The sequence below is a fragment of the Coccomyxa subellipsoidea genome, assembly GCF_000258705.1.
Source record: "Coccomyxa subellipsoidea C-169, whole genome shotgun sequence".
Classification (NCBI taxonomy): Eukaryota; Viridiplantae; Chlorophyta; class Trebouxiophyceae; family Coccomyxaceae; genus Coccomyxa; species Coccomyxa subellipsoidea.
The window spans coordinates 1,476,328-1,504,133 of record NW_005178034.1 but is presented as its reverse complement, the minus strand read 5'-3'; the positions used below and the strand labels follow the sequence as shown (position 1 = coordinate 1,504,133).

General features: G+C 52.8%; 6 protein-coding genes across 6 annotated transcripts; 2 read left to right on the top strand and 4 right to left on the bottom strand.

The window, feature by feature from the left end:
• Positions 1-159: 159 nt before the first annotated feature.
• COCSUDRAFT_63969 (ARM repeat-containing protein) lies at positions 160-5,447 on the bottom strand (the record flags this gene model as incomplete). The annotated part of the gene is made up of 10 exons (XM_005647331.1): positions 160-267; positions 716-906; positions 1,342-1,540; positions 1,939-2,139; positions 2,540-2,725; positions 3,161-3,280; positions 3,642-3,833; positions 4,535-4,816; positions 5,084-5,221; positions 5,382-5,447. 10 exons carry the CDS (start codon positions 5,445-5,447, stop codon positions 160-162), a joined length of 1,683 nt encoding a protein of 560 aa, XP_005647388.1.
• A 1,725-nt stretch (positions 5,448-7,172) lies between these two features.
• COCSUDRAFT_36877 (hypothetical protein) lies at positions 7,173-8,698 on the top strand (the record flags this gene model as incomplete). Its single annotated transcript, XM_005647330.1, has 4 exons — positions 7,173-7,349; positions 7,857-7,983; positions 8,200-8,387; positions 8,579-8,698. The coding sequence occupies 4 exons, from the start codon at positions 7,173-7,175 to the stop codon at positions 8,696-8,698; spliced, it is 612 nt and encodes a 203-aa protein (XP_005647387.1).
• A 623-nt stretch (positions 8,699-9,321) lies between these two features.
• COCSUDRAFT_63967 (hypothetical protein) lies at positions 9,322-13,944 on the bottom strand (the record flags this gene model as incomplete). The annotated part of the gene is made up of 9 exons (XM_005647329.1): positions 9,322-9,508; positions 9,823-9,965; positions 10,472-10,596; positions 11,261-11,468; positions 11,710-11,769; positions 12,009-12,172; positions 12,549-12,693; positions 13,635-13,751; positions 13,885-13,944. 9 exons carry the CDS (start codon positions 13,942-13,944, stop codon positions 9,322-9,324), a joined length of 1,209 nt encoding a protein of 402 aa, XP_005647386.1.
• Positions 13,945-16,695: 2,751 nt separating this feature from the next.
• Positions 16,696-17,046, top strand: COCSUDRAFT_63966 (hypothetical protein; the record flags this gene model as incomplete). The annotated part of the gene is made up of 2 exons (XM_005647328.1): positions 16,696-16,848; positions 17,035-17,046. 2 exons carry the CDS (start codon positions 16,696-16,698, stop codon positions 17,044-17,046), a joined length of 165 nt encoding a protein of 54 aa, XP_005647385.1.
• A 5,411-nt stretch (positions 17,047-22,457) lies between these two features.
• On the bottom strand, positions 22,458-22,715 carry COCSUDRAFT_9750 (hypothetical protein; the record flags this gene model as incomplete). The annotated part of the gene is made up of 1 exon (XM_005647327.1): positions 22,458-22,715. A coding segment is annotated over one exon (258 nt), but the record flags the coding sequence as incomplete, so codon positions are not given.
• A 2,096-nt stretch (positions 22,716-24,811) lies between these two features.
• Positions 24,812-27,683, bottom strand: COCSUDRAFT_83710 (hypothetical protein; the record flags this gene model as incomplete). The annotated part of the gene is made up of 6 exons (XM_005647425.1): positions 24,812-24,826; positions 25,115-25,313; positions 25,560-25,663; positions 26,606-26,801; positions 27,266-27,394; positions 27,670-27,683. The coding sequence occupies 6 exons, from the start codon at positions 27,681-27,683 to the stop codon at positions 24,812-24,814; spliced, it is 657 nt and encodes a 218-aa protein (XP_005647482.1).
• Positions 27,684-27,806: the final 123 nt, after the last annotated feature.

Below are 27,806 nucleotides of genomic sequence, written 5' to 3'. Positions count from 1 at the left end.
TGCTACAGACATTCACCGCAAACCAATGATGATATCAAAAGTGCTGACAGTGCATGCACATGCACCAGTCCAAATCCCCTGCTATGGCAAGACACCATACAAAGATTGGTGAAATTGTCACAGGAGGCTTCTTTCCATGGGGTTCAACGACCTTCCAGACTACTCTGTGAACATGTCATGCGCAACAAAGTTGTCCAGCGCTGTCTTCAGCCGCTCCCTCAGGTCGATGCCCAGATCCTCAGACTGCTGCGACAGGTTTGCAAGCACCTGTCATAATCAGCACACTCCAGTCAGAAGAAATAACAAATTTGCATCTTTCTTTTCGTTTCTACAGAGGCAGCAAAAGTGACGCGCTGTGGCAGTCACTGTTCACAATCAGCCATTCCATATTCTGTTCAAACTGGCACTCCCGGCATTGAGGAAAAGCAGCAAGCTCGACCTCTCAGACCTTGCACTCTGCAAAGTGCACAGACAGCAGAGAGATATCCGTAAACAAGCTCCAAAATGCCAGGTGCTTGCACGAGGGGACTGCAACTTGGGTCTCAGATGCAGAGGGCCAGCTTGACTGTGCCAATAGAATTGCATTATGCAGGCAAAAGTTGCTCCCACACAATGCGCACAGACAGCAAAAAGAGCGCTCGTAGACCGAATAAGAACCGAAAAATAAATGGAGTGCGCGCGCAAGACTTGAACGCAGGTCTCAGCGGCAGCGCACCGCGGACACGCCGGCCTCGCGCAGGGCGGCGACGCGCTTGGCCGCTCCCGGCCGCGCGTCGTCGGCGCTGGTCAGATTGATGACGGCCCACACTGCGGCCAGGCGCACCTCCTCGCCGCCTTCCGCCAGCAGCCGCCCCAAGTGTGGGCCCAAGCCAGCCGCCATCATGCCGTCGCGCGAATTCTCCTCCCCTGCATGGCAGAGCACGAATTGATGGGCGTACGATTCTCTTGCGAGGCTCCATCATCAAATGATAGTGGAGGCATTGTCAAACATGCAGGCCTTCTCCTGCCTCTGCGCGTGGCGGTAGGTCTCTCGAGGTGCCTACACTTGGGCACATCCTAGCTGCTGGTGTTGTATAAGGTATTAACTTTCCATCTCTACGTGTCTCCCCTTGCATGCCTTGCGCTCCAATGCAAGATGTGTGGTCCAAGCCTTCCTCTGTAACATCTTATGAGCACATCACACACACTTGCAGAGCTTTCATGCGTGGCCAAGCCGCCACCACGCTAGGGGATCTGACACCACCGCCGGGGGATCCCGCCTCTTACCACCGGGGGGACCCAAGTCCCCCGCAAAAGTGGAATTTGAGTAATGGGAAACAGGTAGCGGCAGGGGGGTCGCACCGGCCCCGGCAATGTTGCAGAGGGTGTAGAGAGCCTGAACGCGGTGGGAGACTGGGTGTGAGGCGGCAGGGTCCGAGCGCGCAATCAGCAGGCCAGACAGCTCGCCGCCGCTCCAGTTGAGCAACATATCCACCAGCTTGGCTGCGTCTCTGTCCGGCAGATTGGCGCACTGGTTGCGCAGCATGTTGAGCGCTCGCTCCTACAGCAGTCGGCAGAATAGGCTCACTTCTTGCTCCACTTTTGGAAGCAAAATTGGATAAAAATCCGAAGCAAGGTCTCCACAGGGCAGTGGCAGTTTTGTGCATATTTGACAGTGAGAAGCTGGAAGGCCTGTTCCATGCGAATTAAGCACCCCTGGCAGTCCCTTCTGTACGTTGCGCGGTCAGTAGCCTTATTCATGGGAGCAACAGGCTGGACATCACTGCAGGAAGGAATGGGAGCTAGTCCTTTCCATATAGGTGACAAAGGCCGGTTTGACGGCATTCCTTCACTTTGTGACCCATGCCTGCGCAATGTGCATGATTGAAATTCGCTGCCAAAGAACACAACAAGATGGCAGACAGAATCTCAAAAGTGCCCAGAGTAGCAGCAGCCCACCTGCACCTCGGTCTGCATGTCATTGGTGAGGTCAACGACGGCGCGCCAGCTCAGCGCGTTGCAGACAGCAGCGCGCACTTCGGCCGGGGCGGTGTAGACCAGATTCTGGAGCGCCCACACCGCGTTCAGGCGCAGCTCCGCGTCCGGGCTGGCCGCCAGGGCCGCCAGCGCCGGAATGCAGCCGGCCGACAGCACCGCTTGCTGCGCGCCAGCCACACAACATACTGTCAGACCCTGCAGTCCAACCAGTGAGGAGGCAGCAGCTATGTAAAAACATAGTAAAGTTCACCCCGTACAAATTTCCGGCATGAACATCCAGAGTCGAAGTTGCTACTGCCATGCAAGATGATTATGTATGCTTTGCCTGGACAATGCAACCAGCAGCGCTGTATATTGTCCAAGTCTCCCTCCTAAATTTGCCTTGATAGCCGCAACCCATGAGGTTGATGTCCTGCCGCATCAATTTGTAAGACACCCCTTTTGGGGGTCTATGACCGCAGCCATCATAGTCATGGGTTGGGTATAATTTGAGAGCCCTTCATTGACGAACTGGGAAATGAACTGCGTCATCAAATCTGCTCTTCTACATGCATGCGCGCACCTTCACGGGGGAGAAATCAAGGACGAGGTTGCAGAGGGTGGCGGACGCGATGATGCGCACGTCGCGGTCGGCATCGTTCAAATTTCGAAAAAGCGGCGCCGCCACGTCATGCTCCACCAGCGATGCCCGCAGGGACTTGGCACTTCGCGACATTGCGCGCACGCAGCCGCACGCCGCCAGTCGCACCTATTTTGGCACGTGCATGCTGTCAGATCAGGCCGTGCCAGATCAGGCATGCAAGCATTCAGGCAGCGAGAATTCAACAATTGGGTTGTGCCACAGCTGGCGAGCTGTAACTATCAGACGAGGTTCCACCAAGACAGGCCACGTACTTATTAGTAGTTAGGCCAGTGCCGGATCAGGCTGCGCCAATTCAGGCTGTGCCAGGAGAGGCCGTGAACAGAGCACGTCGCATGCATGTACCAGTACGGCTGTGCCAAAGATGTTTAATGCCATTTATGCACCCTTGGATGCTCATACACGCACTCAGTGTTGCAGCATTACTACACACCCAGGTGTACTGTTGAATGCTCACACACTTTCTGAGGGTCCGTGCTCCTTTTGCTTCTGGTGTGGTTTTGATAAATCGGTGGTGTTTCAGTGACAGGGAAAATGTGGCACCTGTGGGGATGTGTCATCGAGCGCCCGCACTATGGCGCCCATGGCTTCTGCGTCGATGAGCTGGCGCCTGCTGGCCTCCCGGTCAGCACACAGTGTGCTCAGCGCTCGCAGCGTTCCTTCCTGCGCCATAGCAAGCACACAGCATGCAGCATCCCACGAAGAATGAATCTGTCCAGTGCTGTCTTACATCTACTTCTTAAACTTGGTGTTCCATTTCAGCTTGTCCTTGCCTGAAGTCTGCTTTTGTCTTGCCAGGCTCGCATCTAGATGCAGTTCTTATATCGCTTTCACGTCCCTCAGCTTTCCTGCAACGCTGCATCGCCCATGTGCAACTCCCCTGCCCAGCTGTTTCCCTTGCGGGGACTCACGGATGGCGGCATCCCAAATCTGCTGCGTCGCTATTGACCTGCCCTGCCGTCTCCCCTGCAGGGCCGCATAATCTCAAGGAAAATCTCACAGTATACTCTGGGGCCCCCGGCACCTTGAGGCGCTGGCTGCAGTCGTCGCAGCGCAGGAAGCTGGCGAGTTTGGAGACGGCGTCGGCGTCGGCCGCGGCTGCCTGCAGCTGGGGGTTGTCGGCCAGCAGGCGGCTGAGCACATGCGGCACCTCCTCCCACACCTCAACCTCACCCAGCAGCTTCGCCAGTACAGGCAGCACCGCCCGCCTCACTTCCTGCCAGCCCAGTAACACTCTAGCATTGTCAATCATTTCTGTGCTTGCTTTTGGACACGCTGTTCCTGCAAAGAAGGCAATGAGCTTCTGCAGATCAGGTGCAGGTCAAGGCTGCCACACATGCTGCCGCCCCGTGACGCTCCAGATTATTCTGACATCACTGTCATGCTTAGTGTACCATTTCTATTCCTGTTATAAATACTCTTACTGTTGCTGCATGGTGTTCCTGCCAGAGGGCAAGGTGCATCTGCAGGGAGGCTGCAGGACAAAGCTATCCTACACCTCCCTAAAATTGGCTGATGTCATCAAACCCATTGATTAGTTTGAAAGATTGCCCACCCATTCATCATCCCATCCAAAGATTCTTCCCCTCTCCATGGGTAGTCCACACCATAATTGTCTCATCACCCCATACAAAAATTGTATCCCTAGTTCAGCATGCCAGACTCTCAGCACCCACATCACATCACCGGCTCTTCATGCTTGATACAATGCGCTTGCCAGGCGATAATCCTGGTGCTGGTGATATTTTTCCAATCAGTATCACAAGGATCAGGAATGCCAGGCCACCCAGGCGAGCGCTTTGATGAGGGATAACGGCTCGATAGTTCAATAACAGGGAAGCCGGCTTTCAAGGTGTTCCTGAGCAGAAATTCCTCTATGTTTCCTAATTCCTTCATAGAGTTTTGAGGGACAATCACCTCTTCGGACTGGGAGGGCGCCGAGCTGGTGGAGGGCAGGGCGGGGGCAAGGTTGGTGAGGCAGCAGGCGGCCAGGAAGCGCACGCGCGCGGACGGCGATTTGAGCAGCGGCAGCAGCTGTGATGTCACGTGCGCTGAGTCAGCGACGCGGCGGCTGATGTCATCGCTGCCTGATGTCAGCGTCGCCAGCGCGTCTACCGCCGCCTCTTTTCGCGGCAACTCCCCCGTTGCCATCAGCCGTAGTAACCCCTCCAGTCCCCCCGCCTCCGCCACCATCATTTTCTGGAACCCCCGCGCAGCCAACGTCAGCTGCCGGACTTAGACCTGGAGTCCATGCATGGACGAAAGTTCCCTGGGGACTCGGCCCACCCAGGATTGACTTGCAGTGCCCACGATTTTGACTTTCCTGGCATGTGGCCTCAAAATGCGGATCTAAGAGTTGGGAATATCAATCGAGGCAGCTAATGCCAGCAATCATGCCTCCTTGACTGCCTCATCCCTGAGATGGGAGCAAGGAAAGCTCTGTCAGAAGATGGAGTAGCTGCACACCTGCTCTGGGGAATCGCAGCAGCGAGCCAAGACCCGCGCTGCCACTTCAGCCACGCTGCGGTTGTCTGATGAGAGGAGCACCACCAAGCGCTGCAAGGCGTCTGCTGTCAGGCGGTGAGCCTTGGGAGCCTCAGGAGACTGCATCAAAGCAACAGAAATTATTCAGTTGTTCTGATGTGGCCTTGCACTCGTCTATGGTTACCCCTTGACCAGCAGTACCTGGTACTCAGTACATGAATCACCGAGCGCGAAATTCAGGTCATGCGAACAGCATCAAATTGCAGAGAATGTTTGTCACCCGGTAGACCATCTTCAGAGCCCTTACGCCAGCCTCTACCACACAGTCATCCAGGCTGGAGAGCATCTGAATGAGCTGTAACACACCCCCACTTTCCATCACAGCCTTCAGTCCATCGTCTAAGCCGTAAGCAAAACTGCCTACTGTTGCCGCACATTGGATGCGCACTGAAAGCTCTGCGTTTGATGAAGCTAGTAGTTCAACAACTCTGGGAACAGCTCCCAGCTTTATGTAGGACAGCTTTCTCGACTTATTACCGATGATCTGATTCTTAACATCTCTGATGGCATGCAATCGCGCATCGGCATCCGCTGCCCCGAGTTTCGCAACCAAATCTGCCTGAGAAGCCACCATCAGTCACTCATCAATCCTTCCTCTTCTCAGAAATGTCGGGGAGAGGTGATCTCTTCCGTTTTTTATATCATTCTAGGTCTCTAACAGACTTTCCAAGACGTCTTTGGCGAACATTGGCCACCATATGATTGCCCTCATGCTCCAAATTGCAGCTAGCCTAGTCTGGCTGTCCCCTTGCTTAGGATGGCAGTTTTATCTTAGTGCCCAAGTCACATTGGCAGTTGATCATTGCCTTTCAAACGAACCCATATATTTACTTTGCATCTATAAAGTCTTAAGGGCATTCTTCTGGAAACACATGTTTCTCGAGAGCGGCAGTGTTGATGCGCATCATGATGCATGCAGATGCATCGATATCATGATTTGGTGATCCTGATGCAAGCCTGGGGCGCAGTGCATCATCTTGAACAACGTGGTCAGTGCTGCAGAAGCAAAAGCCTCCTCAGACCTTCACTGTCTTGCATGGCAACACGGCGCATGCACACAGTCACTGCTACGGTACCAGCTGGGGAAGCAGTTTGCAGAAGCATGTGACCACTGGTCACTGACCAGCATGCTCCAGTGCAGTCATCTTAAGTCCTTTCTTGACACAGGGACTGCTGCCAAGTGGAAAGGTAGCTTCAACAAGACCACGGTGTCTCGGCTGCCTGGTGTGAATGAAGGGGGAATAAGATTAGGATGATGGCCGGCGGTGCACCTGTAGGTGTTTAAGACGCTGTTGTGGGATCGCCAACAGCGATATCTTCCCAATGCGCACAGCGCTTAGGGGTCCAGCCTTTGGCCTAATCAAGCACTTTCCACGTAACCCAGCTGATTCGTCCGGTATAGTATCCCCACGAGAAGGATTGTTCTGCTTCAAAACTTTCGCACAGATCATTCAAAAGTATCCAAGGACATTGTAGTCCATTAAGATACCTTTCCTCGAGAAATTGCCGCAGCCTTCTGGGACACTTGCGTGAGCAACCTCTCTCAAGTATCGTCAAAATGGCCTTAAAGAGGTGGGACACTACTCCTGAATATACACGTTTAAGGTGAATAAGCAATCAGGTTAGTTCGTACAGCGAATACTCTAGAAGGTGCACTGGGGAGAACAGACAGATGTGTTGTGGGAGAGCATTGTGCACTGTGACCCAAGCAAGGCGTCACAAGGCCTTGTACTCTATAGCACGAGTCTGCTGCCCTTTGAAAGGGTTTTCTATCCACAAACTCACAAACTTTGCCATGGGATGTCTTGTAGCAGCACATGTCGGTGAAAGGACAGTGGGTCAAAGAGGCGCGAACGAAAGGACCTTGATACGTCATTCCGGATTCACAAGTTGGAGCCCCGGCAATCATACCCAAATCATGAAAGGTCAAAGTTATGTGTCTTCATGGAGTTTAACGGCGAAAAACCTTTCTTGTGTGTGCCGTAGGTGCTTGTTCGTGCTTGTGACCGTGATGCTGGTGGGATGGGGCGCAGCCGAGACCATCGACCTGCCGGTGGCAACGTCGGGCTTCGGCATGTGGACCGACATCGTGGCCTCAGCGATGAGCTATGGTGGCAAATCCCAGGAGGAGAGCTTGGAAGCTCTGAAGAGCTTCCAAGACCTGGCAACACGCCATCTGCACAAGCAAGTAAGTCTGGACGAGAGACATCATTGAGAATCGGTGTCGCTGACAAAATTAAAACTTCGACTGTAATGTAGATGCTGCAAAGAGTCAGCTTGCCAATTGTGTTCATAAGGAGATACTGATAGAATGGCCAAGTAAACATCTGATGTAACGAAGTTTTTGGCTTATGAGCTAATTAGCAAGTGAGAGCATAAAGCGTCGATGGTTTGGTTCTGCTAGGCGACCAGGTCTCTGTAGCTCTGGACGTGTTTGACCGGATCATATTGGTCTGCACATTGCAGAATCCCCCGGTCTGACCAGCGCAGCTTAGCGCTGGTCCCCCCGGCCTGGCCGCTGGGACCTCCCCTTCAGCCCTGACCAAGGAATTACACACTTTGGATTGTATAATACCCCTAAGGGTAATGGGCTATAGATCACTGACTAGGCAGATGCCGGCACGCGTGAGCAAAACTTGTTACCTCTGAGCATTGGGATCCCAGGCAATGACAATCATGTGGTGCTTTCTTGCAGGGCCAGCTGTTCACGGATGCCAGCCACGGCAACTTCACGTCGCTCATTGAGAAATTTCTCAAGCCGAAAATGCAGATTGACGCACCTGTGTTCTTTGACAACTCTCCAAGAGTTGGAAAATCTTCCGGTAAGTGGCCATCATCCTCAAGGGAGGTCTCTGCAATGAATCATTGCCAATGATGACCCCAGGATCATTTGTGCATGTTGATACTGGGAGACGCTGATCATAAGTGGGATGGTCACATTGATGCCTTGACAAAGATGCCAGCATCTTGTCAGTTTTTTTATAAGTGAGTCCTCGGTTATGTATGTGCAGCCAAGTTCTTGGACCTCAGCTGAAAAGGAATGAAGTACGAGCCTTGCGCGGTGGTCATCAACCCCACGGCTGTGGCAATAGGCGCGACCGGCATCAACATCTCGCCTCAGGGCATCTCAGTGGCGCCAACAGGCGTCAACGTCAACCCCTTTGGGTTGAGTATTTCACCCTCCGTCATCGTCGTTGCGCCCTTCGATACCACCATCGCTGGCCAGGTGGGTGCTCTGTCCACTTGCCAGCACTTTTGTTCTTGTTCCCTTGCTAGGTGTTTGCCTTTGAAGTGTAGCGTGCAATGTTTGTTTGTGGTGTGGTCTACATGCTTGTAATGCTTCACTGAATTTGTGCAGAATACATCCAGCAACTCTCCTGATGGGCGGCATGCTGACATGTAGAGTACGCATGGCAGGGGCTCAATATTGCGCCCGCGCTAATCGCCATCGCGCCCGTGAAGACAGTCTACAACCCGGTCGGGCCGCTCAACATTGGCGGCTCAGTGGTGACAAAAGAGCTGCCTGCGCTGCCATGAGCGCAGCACCATGCATATAATGGTGGTGCCAGTCATGCAGCAGCTTGACCTGATACAACACCTGCCTCATTCTATGACGTGACGAGCTTTGATTGTTAGCTTAGCAAGACGATGCACAATGACTTGAGCGCCGGAGAATGACGCTGACCACAATGTGCCGCTCGATTTCTCGTAACGATGCGTCTTGACTGCTTTTACACCACTGGTCTTATTGATGGATGAATTGGTTTCATGCTGATGTACAATCTCTGGAGCCACATCTTAGCTGCTGCCTGTTTGGACAATGTATAGAAATATGAAAAGTACTTTGGATGTCAGTCAGAGCACATTTGAACCATCTGATATGGGGAGCAAGTTCAAACCAGCCTTTAATCATGTCAATACTTGTAATATCCCGCAAAGCCTACGCTGTTCTCGAGGAAGATAATGATCTGACATCTCATTATCATGGTGCCAAGCTATCCCAGCAGCTTTTGTTTTCCTGTAAAAGTTGACATCAGCTGACATCGGCTAGCAGCCTAGCAGCACCATTTCTCCGTGTGCATTTGTTGCTCTGCTGTGTACTTTGCAGAATGTGCCTTTAAAAAATTAATAAAGGGCATGCCTCTGGAATGTCAAAGACCTCATGGCTGGTTAGCTGGCAGATGGGGGTTCAGATCCCCAATGGGGCGCGTGTCGTCAATGAGGTATAGCGCCATGAGCAGATCGTGCCACTGGCCGATCTTGGTCTTGATGTGGCAAGGCCAGTGGTCGTTCCTCATGTCCCGGATGATGCCTTCAGCCTCCAGGGGAATCGAGTTCAAATTGAACCTGCACGGGAACTTTCCTGTGTTAGCAAGGCGTTGTGCGAGCCAAAGACTTTACGGAGAGGATTCTTTACCGGTGTGGCAAAGTGTGCAGCTCTGTAATTGCCAAAAACCCACTGTCCCATGCAGTCCTCCCAGCAACCACCCGCTTTCTGAGGCTTGCTGCCAGAAGCAGAACTCGCAAGATTTGGCATCATGCACTCAGTTGCACAGCACAGCGGTTTTCCATGCGCGCTAAGCTTGAGTGCATCGCAGCGTGGATATGATTGTGACTGACACGTGGAAAATACATCTGCCAAAGTGGTGGGAATCGCTCACTCGAATCCGCCGTGCACATAGCCGAGCTCGCGGTTTCGCAGGGACGGAATCAGGACACCGGCCGCGGTTGCGCCTGCCCAGAACACCAGCTGAGGCCAGCGCCACGGCAGCAGGAACTGGCGGCGAAATCCGGTGCGCGGCGCCTGCAATCGCACCAAAGATTATCATTAGACTTCTGCCGGCCAACAATGGGCTGATTGGGCGGCTGAAGAGTGATATTTCCAGCTATTTGCATGGCCAGCCGACTTCGGCAGACAAGCTGCAGTCCAAGAGAAGCACTAATCTGTCTTCCAATCGAAAGGATGAGGACCTGAGCAAGATTAATCTAGAGGCGGGGATGTTGCTCGGTCACTATACGCTTAGAACTAACACACAGAAAAAGGAGATCTAGATGCAAAGCAGTGCTGGCATGCCAGCTCTGGTGGAGGCCAGCTCATGACAGTGGGCCATGCAAGCACTGTGCAGAGTGGAGATGGACCGCGCTGGCTGAAAGGCGCATGTGGATTATTATTCTTATTATTACACGCTTTTCCTGCCGGAAGCAAGGTGCGTCTGCAGACAAGCTGCAGTAAAGGCTGCAAAATCCTACCCCTTGATGGACTCGCCAGATCCAAGCAAGGCGCATGTGGATTGCTGAAGGACAATTCACCTTGGGGACGATGTCAGGTACGTTGACGACGCGCAGCATCTTCACATACTTGACGCTGTTGAGGTCGGCAGGAGGGTTGTCCGGGCTGTAGTCTCCATCAAAGGTTGCTGCGTACGCCGCATTGCCTGCGTGACTTGTCATGCCTCAGGCAATATGCATGAGTCACGGTGATAGTCCTTGGCCTGTGGGCGGTTGCCACCTGTCCTGCCTCGTGAGCAAAGCGCCATGTGGCGCAGTGCAGACATGATTAGAATTGCGCATAAGACACCTGGTAATTGTCTTCTGTCAGGCTGCAGCAAGACACTCTCTGAATACCCTCTTAGAGACGGGCCAGGTCACTGTTTGTGATTTAGTTATAGTTTGACATAGTTTGCATGTCTGCCTTGCAGGACTCGGAGGCCCGGACGGCAGATTGTACTGCTGCTCCTCTGTCTGCTGCACACGCTCCAGACAGGCTAGTATTCATTTATGGATGACACAGGAAGGCAGAACAAAGGTCTAGCTAGCCTATTAGAGTCTATCAAGATTCCCCTGGCTGCAGCTCCAAAACCAACCCGTAGCGCCTCAAAGGGGAAGGCACTCACGGGGATGTGGCGCAGAACTTCATTCGGCCATTGCCCATCAGACACCCGGAAATTGCCTTTATCCTGCAGCGCTACTTCACTCTGTTTCCAGGTGGCCTACATAATCTAAAATCTTCTGCGCTTATAAAACCCCTGCGAGGCAGTAGCCCGGGAGTTGACTTAAATTGATCTAGAGTCCCCTGAGTAGCCCTGAAAAGGGGCGCACCTACGCGCGGAGCCTCGAAGGTGAAGGCAGTCACAGGGATGAGGGCGCCCCCCGGTTTGTCCTCCACTCGGTTGATGCGCGACCAGGCGATGTCAAACGCGCACAGGGACGCCAGAGCGCCGCCGAGGGAGTGGCCCGTAGTAGTAATGGAGCCGATCTCGTCCCCGTACTGAGTCAGCAGCTTGCTCAGCGCCACGTGCACCTGACCCTGAACAGACAACACAAATCCGCCATTAAAGCACCAAAGATGCAGATGGAACAGCTGTTTCCTGTGTTTGCTGTATTGGCGCCTCCGGCAAAGTGTGCCACGTTCTGTTCCGAGATGCATGTCTTCCCTTACGTGCTAAGCATGTTCTTCAGGATAGCGCCGTTACTAATCGTGCGATAGTTGTCGCAGCATGACTGTTTCTACAGGAGGCAGCAGGAGAGAGGCAAATTGAGAACAGCACCTGGATGGAGAGGGTGTTTCCTGGTGTGGAAGCAAAGCGCCTGTACATGGTCTCAAACCCCTGCGCGGCACAAAAGATATTCAAATTTTCTGCCCCCTCAACTTCCTCAAAAGATGCTGGGACCCTGCAGCAGCAGCATGGAAGCTCCATGATGAACAGTGTGATGGAGCTATATCCCATGCACCTCCGCAGAAATTTCCGGGGTACACTTCTCGTGCTCTCACTACAGATGCGTGCATGCACGATTTGCAATTGTTCGACTGCAAAATGCAAACATGCAGTTGCGCTTCATGCCTCACCTTGGCCACCTTGACATTGTGCCGTCCAGTCTGCAGGTCGCTCCAGGGCTGCATCTCCCACACAAAGTCGGACGCCCACTCTGTCTTGGCCTGTGTGCCTCTGAAGACCACTGCAATGTCCCGCTTCCTCTTCTCCCCCAGAGGCTTGGAAATGGCCACGTAGCCTGCATGCAAACCCTGCATTCACCCTTGAAGCAAAGACCTCAGGGGGTTAGTAAAGACTACTCTCTGTACCACCCCCTGCTAACCTTGTGGGCACGCTTTTTGTATTTGTATATCTTTATTCTCTGGATCCTAAGGTCTCAAGCTACGAACACAGAATTGAGGTGTCCAAATTTCTGCTCTAATAAGGCGCATAGATGGGAGTGCAGCGCATGAATGAAGGGCGCAAAGGTGAAAAAAATGCATGGAACGCAATGGTAGAGTTCAAGCTGCAGCTTGTTGGCAGACACACCATGTCTCTGACAAGATTAGCGTGTTGAATTAAATTTACTCTAAAATATTACTCAAATATCCATTAGGAGCAGAGGGCAGGCGCACCAATCCAGTTGGTGGTCTGTCTGCCGCGGCTGAAGAAGCCAAACTCGCCAGGGTAGAAGCCAGAGGTGGCAGTCAGGTAGTAAGCCTTGTCAGCGTCCATCGAGTAGTCATACACTGCTGAGGTGTTGGGGTCAATCCACTCCAGCTGCACAGCATGCAAACCAGGCTCAACAGTCTTTAAAAAATTCAAGAATGTCTTTGTTTCCACATGTGCTTTCTGGCAAGAGGCAAGGTGCAGCTGCAGAAAAGCTGCTTGTAAAGCTGCAACATACTCTACCCCATAATGGAACTCCCAAAGTCCATCAGGATCAGTCACCATTCGCATCTGCTCAATATAATAGCCACTGCCATATAATTGGCATGAAGTGCGATCCAAGGCCAATATATGTTGCTCGCAGGGTGTGAGCCTCCCACCCTGATGTGCCTTGTCTGAGAAACTGCTGCAGCAGCAAACCATGGGCTGTGCATTATTACCGTCAAACTCAGGGTCTGATGCATCGAGGCACTCCTAGCAAGATTCCCAGAATTTTTCCAAACCAACTTGAAGTTGTATTGGCCATCGTCCGAGTCCAAATCAAAATCAAAATTGTGTCGTACATGGGCAGGACCTCACCAGATGTCAATAGTTCTCACCTGTCTGTCTGCCAGAAGGTTTGCTGGATTTGGGTGCAGAGGCAGTCCATCCCCTGTTCCACCGGTCACGTGCTCATCTCAAAGGCATCATCAATGTTGTACAAGGGCAGAAAGGTCAAGCATGCCACTTGGGCCCTGCATGCATGGCCTGAAGCAATGCAGCGCTTCAAGCCAAGTGGGCATAATTGTTTTTCAATCCACACCATAGGAAATGGGCAGTCCAGGACTCACCAAAGCGTATGAAATTGTCGTAAGTCACCTGACACAATTCCCCATACCTGCAGATCAGTGCAAAATGTCATATTGGGTGCCTAGGTCACAATGGGTGAAACCAGATAACACTTCTCAGAACACAGCTTGCACTTCACACACATGACCTTGCTTGCTCTGGACATGCGCCGGCACTATCAAAAGCAAGGCCTCTGCCAAAGGATGAGGCACACACTTGACCACCTCCCTCATGAGGTCTTCAACCATGATGCCACTGGGATGCCTGTCCACTGTTGCCGGGTCGGTGTCTGGAGGATGCATGCCCGTCCAGGCAGGGCCATACTGTGCATTAGTCCCACCCTGCAAATAGCTCACCACTTCTCTCAGCAGTGCATTCTCAGCGCATGCAACCTGTGCAGGTTGCACAATTGCCCGTTGTGTGTTTCAATTTGAAATCGAATTTGAATTCATGTGCAGTATGGAGGCTACGCACCTTTACAGCAGGGCGTGGGAGGAGAGATGTGGGCTCTGGCACTTGATCAGGTGCAGGCATGGTGGCAATGTCAACCACCGCCTGCTGATAGACAAGAAGAGGAGTATGTTAGGCATATCTTTGAGTCGCAAATTTATTCTTCAGCGATTGAGGCATTTTATGGGCCCAGTCTGCCTATTGTTGCACGTGGATGCTCACTTGCTTATAAGCTACAGATCTGTACACTTACATCGTAAGAGATTTGAGGCTCATGGCAATAAATCATCCATGAGTTGAGCAATGGAGCAACAATGGCTTTGTTCATTCGCAAAGCAGGTGACGTACATGCGGTTGTGCCATCAAGGGTTCCATCCGGTAGTCTTGGGGCGATGTACCGGCACAAGTAGAGGGGGGACGGCCGGTTTAAAACACGATTATCAGCCTGGTGCATGACACATAAGTTTGTTGTAAGATCCTGCACGTCTGACGGTAGAGAAGCATGCCGAAACCTTATCCGCAGACCACTTCACTCGAAGGAGTGCTCTACTGAGCAGGGCATGCATTGAAGGTCCTATAATATGCTGAACTCAATATCCCACTTTAAGAATGGGTTTTTATTGGCAGGAACACGGCTGCTCTTTACGGACCTGTCGTACCACTGATCCCGACTCAGGGACACCTCCGTGTCTTTCCGACCACAAATGGTCAAAGCAACACAAAGATTCAGAATGATCAAACCAAATAGTACAATCAATTCTTGTCTACTTGAAAGAAATATACCTAGTAAAGCCTTCTGTTCTACGAGACAGCACGCGAAGAGCTTCGGACTTTTACCTGCTAGCACATTGCCTGCTTATAATGATAAGAAACGGTTCACTGTGGATCAACAGTCGTCCTTATCGTGGGCAGGATCCAGGGAGGGTGGAGGTTTGGGCCAGGGTGACATGAGAAACAAACGGGATCTGAGATCTACCTGCCTTCCCGAAGTGTCTAATGAGGCAACTCCAGCGCAGACTTCTCTGCATATACTTTGTGCTTTCTTAGACAGGATTGCAGTAATATTGATTTCAACCATTGCATACCACATCCCCCGGTGCGGTAGGAGAGACTTTCTGCGGCGGAAGAGAAAGCCTGTTCACATGATCGTGACGCAGTGGTGTACACATTTCAGCACTGATCGCTGGTGTCACTGAGGCTGCTGGGTCAGTTTGATTCAAATCAAAGGGGTTAATGGAGACTTGCGACACTTCCTAATCTCGTGTGGCAGTGAGATCCAGGGTTTGACAGCCCCCCAGGGCCCCCCAAGGGATTGGCCCACCTGCTCCACTGGAGGCCCACCTCCTCCTGGCAGGGTTGGGGGCAAGGTTTCAGGGCAACCCCGGGATAAACTCAGATTTGGCCAAATGGCATCAGGGCAACGCCCCGAAACCACGTGGGTGTGACTCAGGGGCTCCCCTGACTATTCAGGCAATATGAACCACTGGTGGCACTTGGAGGCGAGATTGAAGGGAAAACCTGCTCCTCCCTGTTGAAAACCCTGGGGAACCTCAGGGACGCCCCGAAGTTTCAGCTACTATTATAGCAGCCCCCTTGCCCTATTTAGGGGCTGGCCTGACATTTCCTAGGACCCCTGTTAAACCCTGGTACGATCTACCATTTCATGGAGGTCACTGGGGGTTATTGGGGATGAGCGCCACCTTGTGTTTGAGTGCCCTGCCTTGCAATCTGTTCGGGACAGATATCCTGGGCTGTTTGGTGCAGCCATTGTGACGATGCAGCAATTCATGTGGCAGTTGGACATTGTTGGTGTTGCACATTTTGTGATGGATTGTTTTGATTATTTGGATGCTGCCAGTTCATCCAATCAGCCCTAGGCGGCTGGAGAGTGATGTAATCTTCCTTCCTTCCTTCACTTGTGCCCGTCACGTGACATAGGTCTGAACATTTTGTGTCTCGCCATGCTTCAAGCAGTTAGTTACAAGGTTTCACAGCTACGTTTCCGCCAAGCTTGACAATCGCAGGTGTCGCTTGCCACGCCCGGTCAATACCTCCAATGGCATACGAGTGCATCACTGCATGCCAAACAGGTCTCGCGAGCTCAGATCATCCATAGCTTGCAAGCATCCACAGCTTCAATTGAACACCTCTTGACACGTGCAGATTACACCTCATTGGACACATGTGATCATCACCCACTGCATCACATTGTGATGCAGTGGGTGGAAAGCGGATGAGAGGGGGTGGACACGTGGGTGACACGCGTGTCGGACGTGTAATTGCTGACACGATCGCGATGGACACGCTGGCTGGGAGGTGATGACGAACTGGGTGTGCGTGTCCGACGTGTAATTTTTGACACGTTGGACACGGTGGTGACAAACTGGGTGTGTCAAGGGTGTACAATGACGTCTGAAAGCTTTGCTACGCGTGTTTGTGGGTGTGAAATCGGTGTAGCGGCATCCTTTAATTACTTAAAGATGCAAATGAGCAGAAAGGGGTTGCGCGCGGTTGCAGCTGATATACAAGATATACAAGACCCCGGAAGTTCCTTGGCCACCATGGCAATCATTTTCACAAAGAGTCTCCCGCACAGTACACAAGGTATCACATTGCGCAAGGCACCCTAGATGTGACAAGCCAATCACAAAGCAAGCTAGTTGTCATGCATGGGCTGGCCATCCCAATTACAACCTCATCAGGCCCGCAGACCATGGTCGATCTTAAGCACACCGCGGCAGAATAGTGCCATTCGCAGTGCCCGGCCGGCAGATTCCGCTGCAGCAAACCTGGCCATTAGTACTTGAGTTTGAAGCACAGGAGCCGCCACCGGGGATGCAGGTTCCAGAGGATGTCGGGACGGGTGTTAGCGTTGTGACAAGTGCGGCGCTTGTCTGCGGCTGGGTTGCACTTGTTGTGGCAGCAGCGGCTGACGATGACGGCGTTGGTGGGGTGGTTGGGGGATTGGTGGAGGGAGCTGGAGTGGATGTAGGCAGGGGTAGCGCGGTTGTGCTTAGGGTTGCAGGGGTGCTTGGCGGCGGGGTTGAGGGTGCAGGGGTGGATGTCTCAAGCGCAGCTGCTGGAGTTGTCCATTCTGGTGAAGGTGTTGTGGTCACCTGAGCACAATAGCAAGTTTTCCTTCACTGTCCTGACTTAATGTTTGTTTGCAAGCAGACCAAGCCGTAAACAACAGTTTGTGTCAAAGTGTGAGCACAGGACAATGGACATATGGGTCCAACAGAGTCTACAAAAACGATTGGAAAAGATTTATTGCATATTGATACCACCTATGCCACCTTCACATATTGAGTGCCCTGATGGGAATACTGCACTTCACCTGCTGCTCCTGTACAGTCTATCTGATGAACTCGCTATCAGATATCTTAATAACATTGTGACGAGGACTGACGTACCTGTTTCAGTTTCTTGTGTTGCAGCTCCAACAAAGCTTCCTTCAACTTGTCCGCCAGACCCTGCGCCTCGTATTGTTATCTTCCAAATTCTTTGCCTCATCACTGTCCTAGGTATTACTTTGATGTTTATATGAGCAGCATGGTACTGCAACTCTACGGTAGGACTTCTTCTGGCAAATGAAGACTGAATTTGAATTTCTACATCTGTACATCAGACGTCGTCCACGGCCCACCTGGAGAGAATGGTCAAAAGTGAAAGCATTTCCTGGGTTTGGAAGTGGAAGAACTTCTGCAGAGGTCGCAGAAGCGCAGTGCACAAAAGATGTGCACAGAAGCAGTGTCACCGCAATAGTGGCCAGCAGAGCATGCATTGCGTTAGAAGCTTGAGCTACATGTTATACTTCTGCTGCCGCTTCCCGATGTTGCTCTGATTTGTGTTCACGCACCGTGAAGTCTGTCAGGGTGAAATGACTTCACTAGTAGTGAATCACTACTCAGCTGTGCATCTCATTTTCAAGCTGACAATGATGACGTGGCGCTTAGTCACTTTCTGTAGTTCCCATTCCAATTGAATGTCTTTGGCTTTGCAACTTGCAAATTGCAAGTTCTTATTGAAGGTACTGTGCAAATTTTTGCGGCAACTGGCATGCTCATCAGTGTTGAGAAGACAAAAGTTCTAGTGTTCTCCCAGGTGTGGCCTGGCCCTTTCTGAATGGGTGTGCAATGGGCAGCCTCTTGAGTGGGTGGCGCAATTTCACTATCTGGGACTCGTTTTTCAGGCCCAGCAAGGCATCAATGCTACCTTCTGTCTCTTGGAAAGTCTAGCACACCCCTGATCCTCAAGATGCTTGAAGCTCACAAGGGAGAGAGACTCAAAGTGCAAACAACACAACTTGCTTGAAGCTGATCGAGCGCAAATACTGCTAGCATGCAAGTCATTGCAAACAGGTACTAAGCACCTGACACACTAAAGATGGCAGGATACAAACAAACATACAAGTACACAGCCAAGCTAGGATTTTGGTCCAACTTGCAGCTGATATACAAAGGTACATCCACCCTGCAAGGCTTACTGTACAGGTAGTTTCTGTTCCAACACTTGCCTAGACACTCTCAGCCTGCCTCGAAGGACAGCAAAATGCCCTAGACAAACGAGAACAGAGTGGGGAAAACACTGGCTTCTGAAAAGAAACGAATGGGCTGCTTCTGTACACGCCAAGATCTGGCAATAAAATGCTATGCAACGCTTGAATCGCCGGTGCTGCCTTGCCCTAAGATAATTACTGGACAGCCAGCCAGAAGAAGCACCTCACTCCAGGTGCTCACTCCAGCGTGGTGCAGACACCGAGAACTGCTTGGATGGCTTGAATTCCGTTCGGGCTTTCTTGGTACAAACATGCGTTTGGCACGGTGCAAGATACTCCTATTTTTGCAAGATGACACAACCCCTGCCCCAAAACTCTCTTGTCGATTCATGAACTGCTCACAGGGACTGCTCCATCTTGCCTTGAACCTTTGACCTTTGACATTCACTTCCAGATGCTGCTAGATCCGTTAAAAAAGGAGAAGGGCTCGGCCGCGGGTTGCGCAGCAGAGTTGCAGCGGCCGAGGGGCGCCGGGGCAAACACTTCCGGGGGCGTCGAGCCGTTGAGAGGCGGTGGAATCGCCGCGAGACCCGCGCCCATGCCGCACAGCAGCGAGCTGAGCTCCGCGCCTAGACTGGCGGCGCCCGCCATGTTGTGGCCTGCCCTGGGGGGTGAGCCGAACGCGCTGAAGGGCTCGGCGGGAGGGATCCCCGCGGGCGGCTGCGCGCGATGACTACCGATGACGGCGCCGCACTGAACGTCCAGCAGCGTTCCCATCAGGCCCTTGGGAGCGGCCGGCGCGGTGGCGGCCGGCTGGCCTGGGAGCACGTTCAGGCCCTTGAGGCTCTCAAAGGTGCTCAGCAGCCGCCCCGTCATCGCAGCCTTCTCCTGTCGCACCGCCTCCTCCACCGCCTGAAACAAAGGCTTTTCAAAAAGAAATGAGCTCATCCATTAGATTTTGCCTGTCTGAACCCTGTCTTGACAGTCGGAGGACACAAGCTAATTGCAGGTGGGGGACACTGTAGCAATTTAAGGAGATGCAGGCAGGAACAGGATGCCCTCCTCTGTTTCATGGACATGCTACACATGACATCTGCATGCAGAGATGATCGGATGTCGGAAAGCTGCACATACTTACAGCACACCTACACACACATACACACACACACTGAATACCTTCATATATAAGAATAACCAGCGGGCTGCGGCGCACCAGCGACTCATGGTGCGCGGCCTTCTGCAACAGCCGGGCCACTTCCTGCTGCCGAGCGGCCTCGCTGCACGCCAGCGCCGTCTGCAGCCTCTCCACCTCCGCAGCCAGCAGCAGGCACTCGCGCCGCGCCACCGCCGCATCCGCGCGCGCGGCCGCCAGCTCATTGGCCGCCGTCGGCTGCGGCGCCACGTCCAGGGCCGGCAGCGACGTCGAGCGGCCGGCCGCGCCGCACGCCGTTGGAGTCCGCGACTGCGGCTTGGCGCAGGGCGGATCTCTCTGGTGGCTGGGCTGGCTGGTGGTACACTGCTCCCCTGTCGCACTCCCTGCTGCATTGCTTGGCTTGGGCGACGTGCCGGCCACCTTCCCCGCCCAGGTGTCCGCCCTCTGCTGGGGAGATGCCACCTGGGGACTGACTGTCTGCTTGCCGGTTGGCCCAGCAGTGGAGGCCGGGCCGCCCCTGCTGCTGCCTGCATGCGTGGCAGCGCCCGCATTGTGCTTGGCCAGCAGACTCGCTGCGCGCGGTGGGGCCGGCTTTGGCGGGGTCGCCGCCGCGGGCCGTGCCGGTGCTGCGGCGGCTTGCGACGAGGCGCCGCTCTGCTGCTGCTGCTGATGCTGCTGCTGCTGCTGGGAGGGTACATGGTGTTGCTGCGCTGTGTGATGATGGTGCAAGGGGCCGGAGGCGCTGGCCATGGACTGCTCGGACTCTACGGAGCATGTGGAGTCGGAGAGGGACGTGGCGGAAGGACAGCGTTTGTACGGCGCCGGCCGCTGCTGCGGGGGAGTCGCTGTGCCGGTCAGCTGCTGCTGGGATGACGGCTGCGGCTGTTGCGTCGACGGCTGCGCCGCCAGGACCGTGCCCTTCCCGTGGAGCTTGCGTGCCGATTTGCCAACCACCTGCAACATGCAAATATGTCTATTATTATCTTGGTACTCCAAAGCCCTGGGCAGTGCAATTTGTGCAGAAAATATCTTGAAAGTAGTTCTTAGTGCTTCACACATGCATTGCCTCGCAATGCACGGCCCTCCCACCCCAGTAGCGTCCAGCTGAACGTTGCAATATGACTAAATTCCAGCACCACCAAACATGAATATACGCTATACTTGAAGTGCTGGACAGCAGATGGGCAAAGGAGATCGCCGCACCTTCCAGTCCTCCTCATCTTCGCTCGTGCTTGCTCGGGCATCCTTGTGCAGGCCCAGGGCCTCAAGTGAAATACACGCGGCCGCAGTTGTTACTGTCCCCCTGTCATCCTCCGCCGCTGTGCTGTCCGACTCTGCCTCTGACTGCGGCTCCTCTGGCCGCCCACTGAGACCTGCCTTCTGTGCCTCTTCCTTGGAGGCAGGCAGCTCTTTTGACTCCTCTTGGGGGGCAGTGGGTTCTGCGCTGGGCGGCGGCTGTGCGGCCGGTGTGGTGGCGCCGTCCTTCTTGCCCTTTTTGCCCTTCTTGCCACCCTTGCGCTTGGCCTTGGAGGCTGCCGCCTGCTGCGCCTTGCTGGAGGACTCCTCGTCCAGGCTGGCCAGCAGCGCCGCCTGCAGCTGCTCGGCAGCCGCCTCCAGCACCTTCATCCTGCGCAGCCATGTCATCCAATCTCACACACGCCCAATTGATAAAACACCTAATTGGCACCGACATGTCATGCGCCACTGGCAGCCCCCAAGATACTTCATTCAATGTTGACGTTGCAATCCTTGTGTCCTCTTCATTTTCAAAGAGGCCACATCTCCCATGAAACTTATCAACATCGATGACTCCTCTGAAGGAGGATGGAAGAGATGCGTTGTGTCCGACATACAGATGCACGTGAAACACCCGGTGAGAGCATTTACAGGAGGGCTAAAAAAGCGCTGACCTGTCTTCCAGGATGGTGCGGACTGGAGACTCTGGGGGCGCATAGTCCAGGATGCCCTTGCCCCGCCGGTCGCGCGCTGCCAGCGAGGCCCCGGCATCCAGCAACGCCTTGAGCGCCCCGACTGCGCCGCTGCCCGCTGCAAACATCAGCGCTGTCCGCCCCAGGGCATCCTGCGATTTCACAACGCACAGCTGTGAGTCACGCCGCACAGCTCTGAGACATTCCATCACAACTCTCAAGGCTCCAACACCTGGGAGTGGAGCGCTGCTTGACACTGTTGAGATGAACGTTTATGTGTACGCAGGAGGAGGTTTCCTAGCTGCAGATGTGACCCTGATCACTGGGTCTTGCATGGCCTCCATCCCAGTGAAGCGAAGCAGGAATTTCACGATGCACTCCTCCAACACAGACAAAGTGATCACAGCAGATGGTGGTTTGCGCCCTCTGCTACAATCTGCTTCATCCAAACAACTTCGGTGCAGACAAATGCTGCAGAAAAGACAGTGTTGTATTACCTGGAGTTCGACAGTGGCGCCGTTCTTCAGCAGCACCTGGAGAGCATTTACACTGTCCACAGCCGCCGCCAGCATCAGTGCCTGAACAGATCCAGCAAACACAATCGTGAAAATCTCTGAGGGAAAAAAGTGTATCTGCTTTCGTATCCTCGATCTTGGGACAGCACGTTGGACAAGAAGCTAGTGACATAGCAGTGTAGCAGCCTCAAGTGAGGGGTACAAATGTTAGACAGAATTGAGAACATCATCAATGCCATGGAAACGCACCGAGCTTCCATTGGGCGCCCAGGTGTCTGGCACTGCACCAGCCTCCAGCAGGGCGGAGATGGACTCGACTGCCTCAGCTGAATTTATCCCAGCGCACGCCAGTAGCATCGCGTTCAAGACCTGCCAAGCCAATTAGCATATTAGCCTTCGTTATGTAACAAGAGAGTACCTGGCACACCTTGCAACATGCATGATTTATGAAGTGACAACGCCATCCTCCAGGAGACTGGTGAGAAAACGAAAGCAACAGGGCGCACCTCTCCTCGGTCGTTTGCTACTGACACATCTATAGCCGTCTGCCCCGCGTTGTTGGCGATGAGGCAGGTTTCAGGTGCGGCTTTTGTGAGGTTGAAGGCACACATAGGGAAGCCATTGATAGCTGCTAGGTGCAGCGCTGTGTCCCCCAAGCAGTCCTTTGCATCTGTTTCGATGTCTGGGCGGCCCAACAGGACGTCTAGGCAGTGTTCGAACCCGTAGCTCGCAGTATGATGCAGGCAAGCCCGCCCTGCACCCATCATACAGTCAGGTCAAGCCCAATCAGACGTGTCAAACACCAGATGTCCACACTGCGTATACGCCTCTCCTGCAAGTTTTGACTGCTTTTCAAACTGCTACGTCCTCAACAGATTTAAAATTGAGGTCACTGAGCAGCATTCTCAAGCAGCTTCTGGTAGGTGACATCCATCCTAGTCTGCCCCTACCATAACCATAGATAGCAGAACCATCAGTGTTTCTAGAGAACTAATGATATCTTGAAATGTAATTCACTGTCCACCTTTGGCGTAAGGGACCCCGAGATATTCTGTTGTCTCTATAGGGCTTCCAATAAATAGATACAAACGCTCACTGGGTTGGAGGGTGAGGTACACTTGGGCGGTGCATTGAAGAGCCCCAAGTACATGCACATGTCTGATTCCAAGCGTGCCGTCACTGACTCCTAGCCCGTGGAGAGAAGCCGCCACTGTCTTGCAACGCGCGCACTCTTTGGTCAAGGTGCGACTCTCACCCTTTTCGTCCCGACGGTTCAGTGCTCCGGGCTCCTTGTTCAGGCATGCCTCCAACTCCTTGTCAAGACCCAGTTTTGAAGCGCCAAAGGCTGCAAGCTCCAAGCTGCCCGTTGGCAATCCCACCATCAGGGCTCTACTGATATGGAAACAACTCCCCCTTCCACCTACATGAACGCCGCACACGATGCACCTTCTATGCCGGCCAATACAGCTCTCCTCAGGACAAAGGACGCCCAGCCCAGGCCACTTTGTTTAGAAGCAACAAACCCCAGTCAGCTGAGCTGTCGGTCTTCGATGTTAACACCCCTTTACTAGGGTCGATGCCGTATTGGGTTTGGCATGCAGCCAATGGGAAATGTTGTGCAACATGCATCATAGCTCGCTTTCATGGCACCTAAAATAGGCTGATTCAGCCTGATTGTAGCTCCAATCCTGCGATGATGCCATTCACATCTGCAACCACTGTGCTAGCCGGCGTGCGCCCTTTTTCTGCGGCTTTTAAATTTTCATTTGATGTCACAAGGTGTACACATGTGCCACAGTGGATGAGCAGATCCGGATGCAGATATCTGCATCGATGGCCCTTTGATGCAGACTGCGGTGAGATCATAGCACTGACAGACGAACTCTCGACCCTGTCACATCCTTGTAAGTTCCAGCTCATTTTGCAGGCACTCTACATCTATCCAGAACGGCACCATCCAAGAAGTGATGCTGATCAAGAACTGCGGACAACAGCATGCAGCTCCGTTTCACAGTCGACAGATGGAACTGTTTGGGTCAAGATTAGCATAATGAGAGTCCTTCACAGTGACTTCAATATGAGGCTGCCCTTTGGGCATACTATGCCCTCAGCTTATAACAAGGCCAGTCAACTCATGAAACGAGTGCAGAAGGCGGCTGCCTGCTCAGCATCCAAGCCCAGATCGTGGGGCCGGCTGCCGATCTGAACTGCGGCCAGCGCTGTGGCCCTGTATTCCAGGGGATTCTGCACTGCCGCCCTTGAGATCTTCTCGTTCACCTTACCCACCTCATCAAAGGTTGCCTTCCACCAAGGGTCCTGCGCTCCAGACAATCTGTCATTCTCTGCAGAATAAATACTTCCTCTCCCACCTTTCATTATCACATGTGTTCCAGTCCTGAAGGAAAGGGTTCGCCTAGCAACAACTGCATATTTAAAACCCATGGATTATCCCCAGAAAACAAATCAATTTAAGGAACTTCCCCTCCTGAATCAAATGATTTCACACTGGCCAGAGAGAGCCTCATTCAGGTTCTCATATAGTGCAGCAGTAATCCAAGAATCTGTGTGATGACAAGTGTGTTTGACAGGGGTTTTAGAACTCTGAAAAGTACTGGGAGCTGCTTACCCACAAGGGTGACGCACTCTCAATTCCTCTCGCTGTGACAGCGTTTGCGGCAGGCTGATCCCTCTGCAAGGCAAAGGAGATGCCATAGGTGTCGTGCTTTGCCACCACTGTGAACCGCTGCCCGGGCACGAGAGGTACTTCTGCCACCCACTGCACCGCCTGCTGCCATGTGGGTCCCTGAAAACACGCACATTTTGGTTTGTCAGTCTTTGTCCCTCTTGTCTTTGTCAATCAGGTCTTCCAATTCTGGACGAAGAATGGGTGAGTGCTGCACCCAACTTAACAAGTACTCGAAAAGACAAACGCAAAATCTTTAAGAAAACTACTTTCTCCAGAGCCTGGCCAGGTGGACGCAAGCAGTAGAATGTGCGTTCAAAAGTTTCCTCTAAACTGCCATGAATTTCACATTTAAAAAGGGGCAGAAGTGCGTGCATGATTGGTACGATCATCAATAATGCGCGCTCTTCCTGCCAAGAAGACAAGGTGCGTCATGAAAATGCAGAGCTAGAATTTGCATTTCAAAAAGAAAAGCACCTTGTCTGTGTAGGGGCTGGTGTGCAGTTCGGTCTCCTCGTCCAGCTGCAGGGTGAACCAGAAGGCGACGGCGTTGCATGTGCCTCCGGTGTGCGCTGTCATGTGCAGGGCCACCTCAGCCGCCTGCATGTTGGCTTCTGCCTCATGGAAGTCGAATGCAAACACCTCTGTCACACAACCAAGAGCCTTCCACTGCGACCTGCGCAGATGCCCCAGACCGGGTCAATTTAGGACAAGCCCTCAACCAATTTTGCTTTCGTGGCGTGCAACCCCCTCTTGCGGCAACACCCTAGTCAATGTTCAGTCATTGCATTGCATGATCATATAGGCATGATCGAATGTCATCAAGACTGCAACACCAACAGCGAGCTCTTCATCGTCATGCCCTTTTTTCGGTAAAAAGCTGTTTTCTTGCCTGATGTGGGCCAGATCCAGGCCCTCATACTCGGGGCGCCATCTCCACTGGTTAGCCTGTGCCATGTCAAAGCCCAGCACGCGCTCTGTGCGCATCTGTATTGGCTGGCAGTACACCGTGGCTGCCATCGGCACCTGCACACCAACAAAAATCACAAGCGTATCTACCGCCCCAAAGCAAGTTATTCCCTGATTGGCGCTCGCATGTCTTGCATGTCTTTCACCCTCTCAAATTTTTCTCATCTTTCTCATGCGACTCCTTAGATAACAGCAATGAAGGTTGATGCAGGCGTGGGCAACTGCGCATATGCCAGGTCATTTTGTTGGTCATAATTGGATGTGTTACGCTGCCAAAATATTGTTGCTGCGCCCTTTCTGCACCAGCAAGTTTTTAAAACAATTTCACTGATTGGGCGTCCGAGCGACCAGTCATTTGTGCATGACCAAGGTCTGTCAAACATCTCAGTATCTTGAAGTGAGGCCTGATGCTAGTACAAAATCTGCACTGCGCTTAATGGTGAGGCATTCACGCAGGTTGTGTGACAAATACAAGCTTGCAGAGTTCACAACAAGAACAAAGTAGAGGACAACTTGCCAGGGTGCAGTCAGGGGTGAGCAAGCGCGCATGGGCCCAGGAGAGCAGGTGCAGCACGCCCTCTCCTAGCAGCCCCGAGTCAAAAACCTGCAGCCATAGAGCTCTACTGCTCTCAACCACCTCTACAAGCATGACATTTTATATAAATTTTATTTGCTTTATTTATTTATTTACTTATATTATTTTTTATAAAAAATTGTGTTGCACAGGAGCGCTTGCTGTTAAGACAAGAATGAGCACATTTCGTGGTCAGCAGGCTTGCCAGCTTACAAGTCACCGCCCTATCACCCTGGGTACTTTTGAGACTATGAGACCGATATTTTGGCAACTCAATGAGGCTACATAAAGTAGCTCAGGACGCAAGTGATTACAGTAGATGAATTAAGTGTCTCAATAGTGGCTTGTAATAATAATAATAATAATAACAACAACAACAATAGTAATAATAATAATAATAGTGGCTTGTGCGGGCATGTGCCGACCTCAAAGACGCACACGTTGGCCTTCTGCTCCAAGTCAGGCGGCGTGCCATCCGGTTTAGCAGCCGCATCGATGCGGCGCACGTCCTCGTTGATCATCAGGCACTTGGCTCCGTAGCCGTTCATGACCACTGCCTCCGCTGCCACGTCGCACATGTGCTGCCCGATCTCCGCCCCTATGACTCTGTCCGCGCCAGCCCTAAATGCATGCATGCACACCCGTCAGAATCGAGCAATCTGTCACTCTGCAAGATAGACAATATGTGAGATGCAAGTCTTCCTTGTCAGTTTTGCTCACACTTCAATCATTTAAGGAAGGTTTTTACGTTCGCAGATATTGTCATTCAAGGGTCAAATAACTGGCAGCCTCGGTGAACGCCCACAGCGTGCGCATGCACCTGGCCTCATCTCCAGCATGTTATTATTAGTATTATTACACGCTATTTCTTCCAAGAGGCAAGGTGCGTCCTGCAGACAAGCTGCAGTTAAAGGCTGCCACAATCCCACCCCTTGTTGGACTCGCCAGATCCAAGCAAGACCCAATCAACTGTGGGCACGGTGCTCAGTATTTGTACCGCCCCCCGCCAGCCGGGGCCAGCATCTCCAGCATGTAAAAGAAGGAAAACGATTGCATGCTATTCAGATTAGAGTAAAATGCATCACCTGTCGGCCATGAGTGAGAGGATGCCGGATCCAGCGCCGATGTCGAGCACATTCACTTTTTTGGCCCCGAGCCCGCGCTTGATCTCAATCGCCCGCGTGATGGCCCTCTCATACGCTTCATTCCTCATCCTGCACAACAGTGGCCACAAGATTGTGACAATGCCACAGACGTGTGCAGCGTGTGAATATTACATGGTGCAGACTTGTAGGGATCTGCTATGCAGCTCTTAAGTCGTCAAGTGCACATATTATTATGGCGCGATGCATCTTGGCAGACTATGCCAGCCAGCTATGAAAAGATCCTCATCGAAAGACTGACAAGAGAAGAGTTAAATTTCTTATGATCACGAATATGCACGCAGATTGAGAGCTGCATTGGTTGCATGAAGAAAGAGATGACTCACCCGTCCAGGACCATGTCAAAGTGCCAGCGGGGCACCCAAGCATGGCGAGGCCGTTTTGCTCCGCCCTCTGCCGCAAAATGCAGCTGCCCTGTGTCCTGCCGCACTCGCACGGGCACCTTTGATCCCTGCCACAACAT